This window comes from Orcinus orca, chromosome 11 (genome assembly GCF_937001465.1).
Source record: "Orcinus orca chromosome 11, mOrcOrc1.1, whole genome shotgun sequence".
Classification (NCBI taxonomy): Eukaryota; Metazoa; Chordata; class Mammalia; order Artiodactyla; family Delphinidae; genus Orcinus; species Orcinus orca.
Genome location: NC_064569.1, coordinates 3,711,022 through 3,726,227, shown reverse-complemented (window position 1 = coordinate 3,726,227; position 15,206 = coordinate 3,711,022). Strand labels below are relative to the sequence as shown.

Sequence of the window (15,206 nt, the reverse complement as noted above, 5' to 3'; positions counted from 1 at the left end):
CGTCCACTTCTCCAAGCCCCACCCAGCCCAACGGCTGCCCTGCTGCGGGCCCGGAAACCTTGGCATTGAAAGCCTTGGGTGACTACCCCTCAGGTCTCCTGTAGGTCCTCTCTGGTACTACAGACCCCTTGAGGCCGCACTTCTGCCCGGGCGTGACCATCACCCGCCATCAGGAGGGGGCCTTGCTCTGCGGCACCAATGGCCCCATCTGGTCTGAGCTCCCGGCACCAGAGGGCCGCTCTGTGCTGGCTCCTCGCTCTTGTCCTGCGTGTCCCAGGTCCCGCCGCCGCCAAGGCCCACCCCTCCTCCTTTCTCCCTGCGGTCATCGACGTGCTGGGGTGGGAAGGAGGAGGTCATCCAAGGCTTACCCAGAACTTCACGAGGAAAAAGGCGTTGGAGGGTCCCCGTTCAAAGAGCTCCTTGAGACCACCCTTCCTCTCGGGGAACTTGTCGTAAATCTGGCGGATGTCCACGGCTTCGAGGTAGGGGTCGCTGTAGCTGGGGCTCGACTGACCGATGTGCACGAACAGGTGCTTATTGTACTGTGGACAGAGAAGAACTGGTCTGAGGGGCCATGGGGGCGGCGGGGCAGACAGACCAGACAGACCGGGGCTCGGAGGCCGGCCAGTGGCCCAGAGCAGGGACGCCACGGCGGGGGCCTGTTTCCCCTCTGGTAAAGCGGAGCCGGTAGAGGGGCTGAGTGCACAGCAGAGTCGGCGGGTGCCCAGCACCTGGGGCAGGGTGACCCCCGCAGGCGCCTGGCACTTTCTGGTCGCTACTTGTACTGAGTCTTGACTCTGTCGCCAACACCCTTAGGCGACTCATTTTCTATCTCTGGACCCCCGTGATCTCGTCTGTGATGGAAGACCAGCGGCCCATACGAGGGGTGCTCCCCCCGGAGGCGGCGGCTGTGCTCCCTCGCTGCGGCTAAAGAAGAGCCGCTTCTTTCGTGGTCCACGCTGGGTTCCTCATCTAAACCATGAGCTTGAACATGTCAAAGTGAAATGGTCAGTGAAGTCCCCACGACTCTGGCATCCTGTCCACCTGGCCAGGTGCTCCTCTGAACTTTGCAGGTGACGCCGGTCACCCAGGACGGAGACACTGAAGGGGGCGGGATGGGGGTGGGACATGCTGCTCCTGCTGGCGTCCCCGAGGACACGGGGCAGACAGGAGACTCCTCAGAGCCACAGGGCCTGCGGGCAGGACTGGGACCAGTGCCTTCAGACGGGGAGGTGGCCGGACCGGGAAGAAGGCGGACATGGTGGGAGCAGGGAAGGGACAGAGCCTCGGGGCACCGGGATGGTACGCAGGAACCGAGAGAGGGCTTGGGGTGGGGAGCAGAAACACAGCCAGGGACAGAAGGAAGGTCCAGTGAGAAGGAAGCGGGGAGGGAGAGGATGGAAGGATAAGGGGGGATGGAAAGCAACAAGGACCCTAAGCTCGGCCCCAAGGTGGAGCGGGGCAGAGAGCAGGGCGAGAAAGCCAGAGCCAGAGGAAGAGGAGCTGGGGGAAGCAGGGGAGCCGCCGCCCCAGGAATGAGCACCGGGCGGGAGAGCGGCCAGAGGGAGGCCAGGACCTACCGTTTCGGGGTCTTGCTGCCGCTCCAGGAAGGCAGAGAACTCCAGCATCCAGAGCTTGGGGCTGGCCACGCTGCGGCCCTGCCACGGGGGTGCTGGGGGCGCGGAGGGCGACGGGGAGGCTCCTGCGGGAGACTCGAACCCTGCACACAGTGGAAGGCACATGGGAGCCAGTCCACAGGGCCTCCCTGCCGCACCCTCCGCCAGGCCCCCGGACTGTCTGCCTTACCGGGGTCTCCCAGCCGGGGGGGTGGGCAGGCAGAGCACTGGCCAGCGGTCCAGGGGCAGCCCTGGCGGGGAGCTCAGCCTGGAACAGCTCAGCCCCCTCGGGCCCCTGCGTTCAAGGGGGACTGGATGCTGGCTGGGGTTGGGGGTGGGATGGCTGCTGGACCCAGGGCTTCCAGGGCAGCCTCAGCTTGGTTCTTGCCCTGGAGGAAGTTCTGGTCCAGCCAGGGAGACGACCGGACCAACTATCACAATGACATGAGTGTCTGCTGTCCAGCCCCTGGGACAGCGCCCGGCCCAGAAAAGGCACTGGCTGCTGGCTGGCGAGTAAGCGAAGCAATGAACGTGAGGAAAACAGACAGGAAGGCGCCCAGCACAGCAGGGGAGCGGGCCCCCTGGTCCACCTTGAAGAGCGTCAGAAAAGGCCACCCGAAGGTGATGCTGAAAAAGGTTGCGGGGTAAGAGTGGGAGGCAGCAGGTGCAGACAGGGGAAGGGGGCTCCAGGCGGAGGGCACGGGGCCGCGAGATGCACCGTGAGCTCGGAGGCTCCGTCTGGCAGACGTGACGGGGAGGGCGGGTTTGTGCCGGGGCTGGAAGAGACGGGCCCTGGCTGCTAGGTAAGGGGTCCGGGATTCAGCCTGAGCTCAGGAGAGCAATGGGAGGATTTTAGGCGGGGCCGAGGAGCGACCGGCTGTGCGTTTCTGAAGATCCTGTTCCGACTGGGGGAAGGACTGGGCTGGGGCAAGGTGGACGAGAGGCGCAGGCCTTGTGGGTTCTTCCCAAGTGGGAAAATGAAGAGGGCAGTGGAGTGAAGAGAAGGGGACACAGGAGGGACACGGAGGGAGCAAGACCCCCGGGCTTGGTGGCGGACGGGACAAGGGCAGTGAGGCAGGTACGTCAGAAGCCCGGGGAGGAAAGAGACAAGGGACGGCGGGGGGCGGGCGGAGGACCATGCTGGGCACACCAGCTGGCATTTGACGGGTGAGCCGAATCACTCGTTCATTTGTTCACGTGTGGCGTGCACACCGGATGTGACCCGACGCACAGAAGACAGACACAGACACCAGCCCCAGACGCTGCCCAGGGCACACAGAGTGACAGTTAAGCTTAGATTGTGTCCTGAAGGCACCAGGGAGCCACTAACAGATTCTAAGCTGGAAGCAGCACGGTGAGATTGATGCTTTAAAAAGATGATGGATGGACTTCCCTGGCGGTCCAGTGGTTAAGAATCCACCTTCCAATGCAGGGGACGCGGGTTCGATCCCTGGTCGGGGAACTAAGATCCCACACACCACGGGGCAACTAAGCCCACGCACCACAACTAAGACCCAAGGCAGTCAAATAAATAAATATTAAAAAAAAAAAAGATGACAGGTGAGTTACAGAGGGTAAGAGTGGGGATGTGACTGCAGACGGGGTGGGGGAGCCGTGAGGAGAGAGCACGGACTAGAGGGCGTGGGAGGCCCCCAAGCAACCGTCAGGAACCTAAGGAGGGTGGCAGGGCCTGCTCTCAGAGCAGGAAAAGCCAGGCCACCGGGCAGGCAGGAGCCATTCCCAAGCCAGGAAAGGAGGGTGAGGGCGAGGATCCTATCTCGCCCTGCAGAGCGGAAGGTGGAGGGACCTTCCTGAGAAAGAGGCAGGGACAGAGTGGGTCACGTGAGCGGGGAAGGCGGGAGCTCCGTGATGCCCAGCTGGACCTCCATCTGCCTCATGCCAGGAGCCTTCCCTCTGCTAACCAGGGGCTCCGGGCTGGAAAGCCATGCTCTGCTGTACCCTCGCCTTGAAGGAGAGGATTACAGTGTCACAGAGGGAAGCCATCCCAGAAGCCAAGCAGGAAAGGGCGCACATGCAGGTGGAGTGGCCACCCCGGGGCGCAGGCACTGCCCCTTGAGCTGTGCGCACCCTGCCAGCCTTGAGCCTCGCTGGGGAGGGGCTTGGGGAGGACGGGAAGCCCTGGGGGCGCAGGGGGCTTGGCTCCTGGAAGAGGATCGAGGTGGAGCTGGGAGCTGGGGTGCACGGTGCGAGCACGTGCCAGGGCAGCATCTAAGGGGACTGCCAGGGGCGTCTAGCAGTCAGGGCCTGGGACCCGGAGCAGGAACCACAGGGGTGTGGTGCATGAGGGAGGCAGAGCTGCTGACCCACCTGGCAGAGGCAGTGACGGCTGGACAGTGTAGGTTTGCTGAGAGAAAGGTTTCACACTGTGGGAGACGAGAGAGGACGCGTGGGCCTGGGGGCAGGTGGCAGCCCTAGAGCCTCGGTCAGGCTCCCACGCTGTCTTCAGTGAGGCAGGCCCGGGTGGTCAGTGGCTCTGGCCTCCCGCTCCCTCGGGATTCTGGCCGACCCACAGAAGCAGCGGGTCTGTTTGGAAAACCCACCCCTCCTCCCTCCCTCCCAGGCCAGCCACAGGGCTGGTTCCTAGCCTGCTCCCCTCGGGGTCCTGAGCTCGGGTTCTGCTACGCCCCGGATAGACTGGGGCTTCAGCAAACGCCACCCCAGGGTGCCCGAGAGCAGGAGAGCCTCATCCGTAAGCGCAGGGCCATCCGGAAAGGCTGACCCCAGGCTGCGGCTCTCCCACACTCAGGCCTGGGTCAGCGGCACGAGTTCACGGGCCCAAGCACAGCCCAGGGAGCAACGGGGCAGCACGGTGGCCATACTCACTCGTGGGACGTTCCGGCGTGGCCCGGCAAAGCTCCTTGCCAAAACTGAGGAGACAAAAGCACAGAGTCAGCAGAGCCCAGCGTGCGCGGCCAGCGGCGTCGAGAGACCGGGCAGGGGCTCAGCTGGAGGGCGAGGCCAGGGCCTGGGCCTGGGAAGGGTGCCTGCCTAGAGCCAGGCAGCACGGCGTCCCCGCGAGCGCTGCAAGGACCTCCAGCCTCTGGAACGCCTGCCGATAAGGGGCTCCCAAGAGAAGCCCCCAGGCTTGCAAACACGGCACTCGTCCCCTTCCTCGGGGACAGATGCCTGGTGACAGTGGCACGCAGGACTCTCAAGAGATCTGGAGTCAGGCACCCTACTGAGACTTGAGTGCCCGAGTCACGTGTGCACTCGTTTGTCCCGTCGTCCTGTCCACTCAACGCCCTTCCGGACTAGCGGCCTCTGGACACACTCGGAAAAATGCTGGACGAGAGCCTCCCCGGACACAGGGCCTGGGGCGGTGCGTCAGTCCCAACAGCCTACAACACCCAGGGAGGACTCAGCCCCGGGGAGGAGGGGCGTCTCTGGACTGTTCTTAGAGCGGGACCCACGTGGCCACGGCCAAGAGACCCATTCTCAGTTTAAAATTCGAGAGGACTTTGTTCCTGGACATCAGCCCTTTACCTGGAAGGAGCCCCTGAGGGCGGAGGGGGGACGAGGCTGAGCTGGGGGCGGGGCAGAGCGGCTCCTCAGAACATGCCGGCGCCGCCCCAAAGCCCGGCCTCAGCCTCCTCTTCTGTAAACGGGGCCAACTCTGCAGAGCCCCCAGGTGGCCGTGTGACGGGGCAGCTGCACCCTTGTCACTGCCGAGGCCCCCAGGAGGGCGGTCCCAGCGACTGCATGGCCCCTCGGTCCTTGGTCTCTCCTTCCCCGGCTCTCCTGGCCCGAGAGGACTCAAGTGAGGACTCTGGTGTGGCCAGTGCCTTGGAAGGGGGAGGAGTGAGAAGGACGGGGCAGTCCAGCCTCCGACTCCAGGCAGCCCCACTTACCCCTGAGACCGCCGGGTAGCCTGGGCCCCGGGTGAGGGCCATTTTACTGTGGAAGGCTGTGGCAGAGATGATCTGGGCGGACGACATGGCAGCCATGCTCTGCAGGGCCTTGTCCTTAGCTGCCTGATCCTGGGGAGACATCGAGGGAGGCCTCAGTGTGGGCACCGTGGCAGGCCGGGAGAGGCGGGGCCAGCTGGTGACAGGGAAGTCAGACCCTGGACTCGGCCCTGGGGACCAGGCTCACGTTCCTGCAGGGCTGGGAACCGGTCCTGTGACTGGAGTAAGTCACTCAGTGGCTCTGATCACCCTCCTCATCCGTCAAGGGGCACATCGCTCGCCCTGCCAGTCTCATCAGGGTTTAAAGAGACTTGGAGGCCACCTGCCAGACCATGGCGCTCCTGTTACCAAGCTCAGGGACACAGGGACCACCCAGGTGTTGCTCACCAGGGGTGGCTGGGGCCTCACCTGGCCCTCGGGAGACGGTGCATGAATATCTGTTGGGCAGGGGTCATCCTCGGTCACGTGGACGGTGACAAGGGATGGTCTCCCGCGGCCCCCGTCTTAGCCCTGGCCTGTGGGTCTCTACTGTACCACGGGCACCCATGGCTCCCGGACCTGTTATGTGTCAGGATGCGAATACCAACCATCTGCCCTCTATGGGTCCCCTCTATGGTCCAAAGACCCCCTCCAAAAGGGGTTCACCCTGCAGGGGCTCTGAACAAATCAGCAGTATGACCTGCTTATAATAACAACAGTAATAATACTTGGTTACTACTTGTATTAGCCAGTGGTCCCCCATCCTGAGCTCTCCAATCCCAAAGGTCTTCAAAACCAATAAGACAACATACTGTGTGTCAGAAAGCCTAGTGGGTCCAAAAGAAGACACACATCCAGACTGAACAGCAAGTATGATTCAGTATGGGTAGCATCATCGGAGACAAAAGGTTGGTTTCTGTCAACTCGGGAGCTCTGATTAGAAATTCTGTATCTTTATGATGAATTACTTTTTAAAAGGGAAAAATAAGTGGGCCCTTTATTTAATAATCAGATTGGTGGACCCAAATCTGTCCTGAGTAATAAGCAAGCTAATTGCTGAGGGAGGTCCTTTCAGCCCACAGCTGGTTTTGCATATGACTTCACTCGCCCGGTGGGTAGCATCACCACGGCGTCAGGCCCGAAGGGTCCAGGTGGTGCGCCCGGCATCCTGCGCGATGAGGTCTGGGGCCAGGCCCTTCCACTCGGCTTCTCAGGGACCCCTTACGCTCATGCGGCACACACGAGACGGCCCCCGGAAGGCAAAGAACGCTGTCTCACTTTGGTTCTGAACATCTCAGCACCCCCGTGAGGCTGGCAGGACTCGTAGGCTCCCCATTCTAAGATGAAGAAACTGAGGCTCAGAGGACTTAGGGGCTTGGGTGTTGACAGGGGTCACGTGACAGTTGCCCCTTAAGGCCCGTCCGGGATGGCGCATCCGTGACCTCTGACCTCTGCAGGCCCGGGGGGGCTGAGCAAACCAAGGAGGGGGCACGTCAGGACCTGCCGGCACCCATCCTCAGCACAGAGGGCCCGGGAGGCCGCGCTGAGTGGTGGGACTCCCCAGCCCACTGTCCTTTTGGGGCCGAACTCGGGCCTTGCTCTGACGCTGTCTCTGATAACCAAAGCATCAGGCTGTCTCTCCCCAAGGGCTCTGCTGATGTCGGGAGGGAGATGCCATACATGCCCAGGCCTGCTCCCTCCAGGACACGAATGGGGTGGCAGGCCACGCCCCAGGAGGCCCACAAACCTCTGTTAACAACTGCAGTGGTGGGAGGGCAGAGAGCTCCAGCCCTGTGTCGGCAGCCTGAGTCCCTTCCTCCCGATGGCCAGGGACCAGCGAGTGGGACAGGAATCGGGTGGGAGTGCGGGGTGACAGCAGTGACCAGGCTACTGAATTTTGCGGCTGGAGGGGACCTCAGATACCACCTTGCTCAACCCTGTCATTTTACAGGCGGGGAAGCTGGATGGAGCTCGAGGCAGGTGGGTGACATGGCAGAGGGCCCACGGCCCAGGGCAGAGCCAGGCCAGACCAGACTTCTACCTAACCTTGCCATCCACCGGGGAGCTTAACTACATTGGGCCCCAGACCCTCTGGAGAATATGACAAAATCCTCAGACCAGTCTTCGAGAAATGCACATACGTGAAAACGTGCATGTTATTGAAGGGGTCCATGGCTCCCCTCGAAGCCTGTCCGGCGGTCCACAGAGGCTGTTCCCAGCCCCACGTTAGAGCCTGTGGACAGGGACAGGTTCCGTTCCTCGAGCACACATGAGCCGTACAGCCGGCCCCCACGGGAATGCAGAGCTCCCCTCGATGGCTCTAAACAGAACCCTGGACATTCGGCTCTCCACCCGGTCCCCTACCAGGCCCTGGCGAGTCACAGGCTGACCAGAGCGGGGAGTGAGGGGCAAGTGGGCTGCAGGGCCGGGGATGTCCGGGCACACATGTGCTGGCCTGAGAGGGAGAGACCAGCAGCTGCGGCCCAGCCAGCTGTCCCAGGGACAAAGGAGCAAGGGCTGGGCCACAGCTGTGAGGGGCGGGGGACAGCTGGGCTGATGCAGGAGGAATGGAACCTCCTGGGAGTTCCCACCCACACCATCAGAGCCTCCAGTGTCAGGGTCACGGACAACGGGGCCAGAAGGGGCCTCCATGGTCCTCTAGTCCAGGGGCTTTTAAACTGGGTTCTGGGATGCTTTCGGGTTCGAGAGTCATGGGGGCTGAGAGGTGACTAGCACGAAGGGTCCCTACCCAGCTTCTCGCCAACCTAGCTTTTGACCAGAGTAGCTCCTCTGATAACGGATCGGGGTGATATTTAATTTGGGAGAAAAACGAAAGGGCTTCCACTGCTTTAAAAAATGTTTGTGGGGAATTCCCTGGCAGTCCAGCAGTTAGGACTCCGCGCTTTGACTGCCGAGGGCCCGGGTTCAATCCCTGGTCGGGGAACTGAGATCCCTCAAGCCGCACAGTGCGGCCAAAACATAAAAATAAAAATAAAATTAAAATGCCTGTGATTTACTGGTCTCAGCCCCGAGTGCTGGCTCCTCCTACCAAGCAGCCAGACTCTTCTGTTACACCCACCGTGATGGGTGGCCTGCTCCCTCCCAGGGTCCAGCCAAGGGCCCCTGGGTCCAGGGTCCAGGAGGCCCGAGTCCCGTGGCGAGGGGACTCCCACCAGCGGCTGGCCCCCCGTGTAGCAGTCGCCTGTTGGCAGACAGGCCTGCAAGGTGGGGCTGATCCAGGGAGCCCCTGGAGGCCTGCCACCCACAGGATCTGGGTGACGGCAGTAAGGGGCCACACGGTCCACAAGAAACGGGGTCTGGAGGGCAGTCCTGCTGCTCTAACCATGGGACTCAGGGTGTGCCCGGTTCCTCTGGGCTGCAGGGGGCAGGGAGCACAGCAGGAGACTGGCCTGTATCTCCCAGGATGCTGTGAGCCCGGCCATTCACACACAGACACATAGACACGGCCCCCAGTCAACGTCCTCTGTGCAGGTGGGAGAGAGGTTACAGGCTGAACCCCACTTTCCTCAGCACTGAGAAGCTCACGGCTCCACACGTAAGCAGCCAGCCCCCACACCCAAGGGAAGACTTTTCCTCCTGGGAGAAGAGCCCCAGCCCCGGGAGGCTGGCCCACCCGAGCCCTCCCGCTGCGGCCCTGGCCTTACCTTCAGCTTGGCCTGGATCTCGCGGGCTTTGCGCCGAGCCAGAACCTGGATGTGGCTGGACACCTGTGGCGGGAAGAGGGGTTCCTGTCTCCCCGACGGCCGGCTCCCCTGACCCTCGGCCCTCCACAGCCCCCCATCCCATCACAGACTGAATGGACGAACGAATGAATGAAAGGCTCAGTCACTGATGGGACCTCGGTCCCACCTCTCCCAGTTAAATACAAGTGCAGTCGGATGGGGAGGGGTCTCCTCCCAGGCAATGGCAGAAGGGACCCCAGGGAAACTGACCATCTGTGGCACACCCAGCAGAGGACCCCTCCCACGCTGGCCCCCAGAGCCCACACCCAGTCCTGCGGAGGGCCGGGCCCACCCTGGGAGCCGACCAGTGCCAGGGTACCTGCCCCAGGGCCCACCTGCTTCCTGGTGCGGGTCTTCCCTGTCCGCAGCTTGATGTAGCGGGCGATCAGCTCATTCCGACCTGCAGAGACGCCAACATCCACTCAGCGGGAGGACCATGACAAAGACAGGCGAGCTCAAGGGCCCCTCACCGGCCTTCCCCAACCTGAGCGGCACTTGGGGTGAGGATTCTGCGGGGCCCCTCCCGCCCTCCTGAGAGCCCAGGGATCTCCCAGCAGCAAGAGGAGGCCGAGGCCTCGCTGGGGGACTGCTAACCTGAGAGCAGGGTGACAGGGCTGTGGATCTCTGGCCGGTGGGCGCACAGCTCGGAAAGCCCCCTCAGAGACTCCCCACCACAGCCTGGCAGCCTCCTCCTTGGCCCTTCCCCCGGGCAGCTCCCACGGTCCCCACCACCTCCATTAATGAGCAGGACCTGACAGGACGTCTGCCCTGTCTGTGGGCAGCAAGGGGGACGGGGGATGCAGGTGCCAAGACACAGAGTGTCTCCAGAAAGGAACCCGTGGCCCTAACCCGGACACAGGGAACCCAGCCAAGCACAGCTCCACGGCTCCAGCTAGACCGTCAACGGGTCACACGAGTGCTTGCCGTGGGCCCAGCCTCCTAGAGGTGATGCTGCAAGATCCCCCAGGACGACCAGGCCCCATGTCCTCCCTTACCGTAAATGAGATCAGGACAAGGGGTTCTCTGCTTTCCAGAGCTCACCCCCCGGTGGAGGAGAGAAGTGTGCCCACATGACGGCCCTGCGGGACCATGCCACGTGCTCAGAGGAGGGGCCAGCTCAGGCTGGGCGGCCAGGTGAGCCTTGAGCTGCATTGACCACGGGTAGGAGTAGACCATAAAGAGGGCACTGGTGGGGAGAGGCAGAGCCAGAGGGTTTGAGCGGGAGTTATTACCTCCTTTTTCCACCTCCGGGAACTGCCCTGTCCTGCTGGGCATGGCTGAGCCCAGAGGGCCGCAGCAGTGGGAGTGAGGGAGCTGCTGATGCAGGGAAGAGGCGAGACAAGTGGGCTGTCAGCCACCTGGGCTGTAACCAGAGAGCACGGCCAAGGCCACATGGGGCCCCCAGCTGACCTCTCCCCACTGCCAAGGCTGAATCAAGAGGCCACCCTCAGAAATCCTGGTTCAAGATGGCGGAGTAGAAGGACGTGCGCTCACTCCCTCTTGCGAGAGCACCGGCATCACAACTAACTGCTGAACCATCATCGACAGGAAGACACTGGAACTCACCAAAAAAGATACCCCACATCCAAAGACAAAGGAGAAGCCTCAGTGAGATGGTAGGAGGGGCGCAATCACAATAAAATCAAATCCCGTAACTGGTGGGTGGGTGACTTACAAACTGGAAAACACTTACACCATAGAAGTCCACCCACTGGAGTGAAGAGTGAAAGTTGTGAGCCCACATCAGGCTTCCCAACCTGGGGGTCTGGCAACAGGTGGAGGAAATCCCAGAGAATCAGACTTTGAAGGCTAGCAGGATTTGACTGCAGGACTTCGACAGGACAGGGGGAAGCAGAGACTCCACTCTTGGAGGGCACACACAAAGTAGTGTGCGCATCGGGACCCGGGGGAAGGAGCAGTGACCCCATAGGAGACTGAACCAGACGTGCCTGCTAGTGTTGGAGGGTCTCCTGCAGAGGCAGGGGGTGGCTGTGTCTCACCTTGAGGACAAGGACACTGGCAGCAGAAGTTCTGGGAAGTACTCCTTGGCATGAGCCCTCCCAGAATCCGCCATTAGCCCCACCAAAGAGCCTGTAGCCTCCAGTGCTGGGTCACCTCAGGCCAAACAACCAACTGGGAGGGAACCCAGACCCACCCATCAGCAGACAAGGGGATTAAAGTTTTACTGGGCTCTGCCCACCAGAGCAACACCCAGCTCTACCCACCACTAGTCCCTCCCATCAGGAAGGTTACACAAGCCTCTTAGATAGCCTCATCCACCAGAGGGCAGACAGCAGAAGCAAGAAGAACTACAATCCTGCAGCCTGTGGAAGGAAAACCACATTCACAGAAAGACAGACAAGATGAAAAGGCAGAGGGCTATGTACCAGATGAAGGAACAAGATAAACCCCCAGAAAAACAACTAAATGAAGTGGAGATAGGCAACCTTCCAGAAAAAGAATTCAGAATAACGATAGTGAAGATGATCCAGGAGCTCGGAAAAAGAATGGAGGCAAAGATCAAGAAGGTGCAAGAAATGTTTACCAAAGACCTAGAAGAATAAAAGAACAAACAAAGAGAGATGAACAATACAATAACTGAAATGAAAAATACACTAGAAGGAATCAATAGCAGAATAACTGAGGCAGAAGAACGGATAAGTGACCTGGAAGATAGAATGGTGGCATTCACTGCTGTGGAACAAAATAAAGAAAAACGGATGAAAAGAAATGAAGACACCCTAAGGGATGTCTGGGACAACATTAAATGCACCAACAGTCGCATTATAGGGGTCCCAGAAGGAGAAGAGAGAGAGAAAGGAACCAAGAAAATATTTGAAGAGATTATAGTTGAAAACCTCCCTAACATGGGAAAGGAAATAGCCACCCAAGTCCAGGAAGCGCAGAGAGTCCCAGGCAGGATAAACCCAAGGAGAAACACACCGAGATACATAGTAATCAAACTGACAAAAATTAAAGACAAAGAAAAATTATTAGAAGCAACAAGGGAAAAATGACAAATAACATACAAGGGAACTCCCATAAGGTAACAGCTGATTTCTCAGCAGAAACTCTACAAGCCAGAAGGGAGTGGCATGATATACTTAAAGTGATGAAAGGGAAGAACCTACAACCAAGATTACTCTACCCGGCAAGGATCTCCTTCAGATTCAACAGAGAAATCAAAAGCTTTACAGACAAGCAAAAGCTAAGAGAACTCAGCACCACCAAACCAGCTCTACAATAAATGCTAAAGGAACTTCTCTAAGTGGGAAACACAAGAGAAGAAAAGGACCTACAAAAACAAACCCAAAACAATTAAGAAAATGGCAATAGGAACATACATATCAATAATTAACTTAACTGTGAATGGATTAAATGCTCCAACCAAAAGACACAGGCTTGCTAAATGGATACAGAAACAAGACTCGTATATATGCTGTCTACAAGAGACCCACTTCAGACCTAGGGACACATACAGACTGAAAGTGAGGGGATGGAAAAAGATACTCCATGCAAATGGAAGTCAAAAGAAAGCTGGAGTAATAATTCTCATATCAGACAAAATAGACTTTAAAATAATGTTATAGGAGACAAGGAAGGACACTACATAATGATTAAGGGATCAATCCAAGAAGAAGATGTAACAATTTTAAATATTTATGCACCCAACATAAGAGCACCTCAATATGTAAGGCAAATGGTAACAGCTATAAAAGAGGAGAGCGAGGGGCTTCCCTGGTAGCACAGTGGTTAAGAATCCACCTGCCAATGCAGGGGACACGGGTTCTTGCCTGGTCCATGAAGATCCCACATGCTGCGTAGCAACTAAGCCCGTGTGCCACAACTACTGAGCCTGCACTCTAGAGCCCACGAGCCACAACTACTGAAGCCTGCGTGCCTAGAGCCCGTGCTCCGCAACAAGAGAAACCACTGCAATGAGAAGCCTGTGCACCACAACGATGACTTGCCCCCACTCCTCACAACTAGAGAAAGCCCTCGCACAGAAACGAAGACCCAACACTGCCAAAAATAAATTAATTAATTAAAAATAAATAAACAAACAGTTTTGGGAATTCCCTGGCAGTCCAGTGGTTAGGACTCAGCGCTTTCACTACTAGGGCCTGGGTTCGAGCCCTGGTCAGGGAACTAAGATCCCACAAGGCATGTGGTGCAGCTGAATAAATAAATAAGAGTTTAAAAAAATATAAAAGAAAAAGTTTAGGCGCCTGGAAGGGGCCCACGCAGGTGAGGGGCCCCGAAGTGTGAGCCTCACTGACGTCACAGGAAATCCGACCTCCCCCACAGAAGGGCAGGCAGGTGGAGAAACTGAGCCCAGAAAATCCCACTCGGATGGGCCACCGGCAGACCTAGGGCTAACACCCGGGTCTGAGTCCTGGCCCAGCCACTTGGAAGTGGCACAGGGCCTGGCGGAGAAGGTGATCGGTCCGCAGGAAGTCCACTCCCAGTCCGGGCGGGCCTCCTGGCTGGACGCGGTGGCGTGTCCTCTGTAGCACCCATTAAACAGCAGCTGGGAGGCCCCCGCCCAGCCCCGGCTGAGACCCTTACTCCACATGTCACAGACGACCCCCATGTCATGAGGACGGAGCCCCCGCCCAGCCCCGGCACCACCTCTGCCTCTGCCACAGGGTCCAGGAGCTCTGCCTACAGACAGGCCCTAGGCACGGCCCGGGCCCTAGGCACGAGGCCAGCAGTGGGGTCACAGGAGCCAGACCCAGGGTCCCAGCCTGGCTCGGCTGTCTTTGTACGTTGGAAGTTGTGCTTCTCTCCTCTCGGGAGAGGCCTCCTCCTCTCCCTTGCAGGCCCCTCGGACCGTATTCCAGCCAGGCCCGGCCTGCTGCTCAGCAGTGGAGGATCCCCTGGGTGGGAATGGAGCCCTGGGTTTCTCTGCGTGTCTGCAGCCAAGGGGGGCAAACAGCTCCCTTCCTGCCCCCTGAGGTCGACCCGGCCATTCAACTGCCTGCAAACCAGCTGGCCTCTAATCCAGGCCTTATACAGACACAGGGAACTGCTGCAGTTTCTTTCACTCTCGTGATAACAGTAACAATAATGACCGTCTGTGGAGCACGTACAGGCACCCGTACAAACACAGAGTGAACACAGTAGGCTTTACGTGTGTGCACACGTTCGTCCTCACAACAGCTCGTGCAGCTGCTCTCATCTTCAGTCTATCCGCAGCGTGGTCCTAGAGTCTATCTCCTAACTTCTCTTTAACACAGGATGGAGGGGATGGACCGGGGGCACCAGGGGTCCTAGGTAGCCTAAGCGAGAAGAAACTAAGGCCCAGAGAGGGAAAGTGATTTATTCAAAGTCACATGGTTTATTACTGTCCCAAGGCCACAGGAACATCCGTTTCTAAGGCCACACCCAGGGCTTCACAATGGCTGCTTTTTCCCCACGGATGTCTCCCCTGGCTGGGCTGGGAGTTTCTTCTGCCAGAGACCATTCTGCTCTGCCTCTCTGGACCATCCACACCCCTCCCACCCCTGGCCGATTCCCTGGGTCTCTGCGTGAAGTAAGTCCTTAGTGATGTCTCACTGCTCCTGGCCCTGACCTGGCCCTGGCCCAGGTCCTGCAGGGAGAGCCAACTATTTGGACCAAGAGCCGGTCCACCTGTTTTTGTTTTAATATTTTTTTAATTTATCTATCTATCTATCTGTCTGTCTATCTATTTATTTATTTAGGCTGCATCTATCTATCTATCTATCTATCTATTTATTTATTTAGGCTGCACCAGGTCTTAGTTGTAGCATGCATGCGGGATCTAGTTCCCCGACCAGGGATCGAACCCAGGCCCCCTGCATTGGGAGCGCGGAGTCTTACTCACTGGACCGCCAGGGAAGTCCCAATGCCCATGTGTTTTCACTCTCTCCTGGACAGCGGTACTCAGAGCCATAGGAGCCAAAGTGCCCTGGATGACT

At 59.0% G+C, this 15,206-nt stretch overlaps 1 protein-coding gene across 3 annotated transcripts in view; it reads right to left on the bottom strand.

The window, feature by feature from the left end:
* TEAD4 (TEA domain transcription factor 4) overlaps positions 1-15,206 on the bottom strand; it is a 68,184-nt gene that overhangs the window by 17,016 nt on the left and 35,962 nt on the right. The window contains exons 2-9 of one of the 3 annotated variants that reach the window (XM_049694774.1): positions 9,600-9,664; positions 9,187-9,249; positions 6,800-6,858; positions 5,486-5,614; positions 4,461-4,504; positions 3,945-4,000; positions 1,581-1,720; positions 369-542 (exon numbers count right to left, since the gene is read on the bottom strand). In XM_049694774.1, the coding sequence (XP_049550731.1) occupies positions 369-542; positions 1,581-1,720; positions 3,945-4,000; positions 4,461-4,504; positions 5,486-5,614; positions 6,800-6,814 (558 nt within the window). In that variant the 5' untranslated portion in view covers positions 6,815-6,858; positions 9,187-9,249; positions 9,600-9,664. Of the gene's footprint in view, positions 1-368; positions 543-1,580; positions 1,721-3,944; positions 4,001-4,460; positions 4,505-5,485; positions 5,615-6,799; positions 6,859-8,864; positions 9,006-9,186; positions 9,250-9,599; positions 9,665-15,206 lie in introns of those variants that run through there. The other 2 variants (XM_049694773.1, XM_049694775.1) reach the window with 2 other exon arrangements.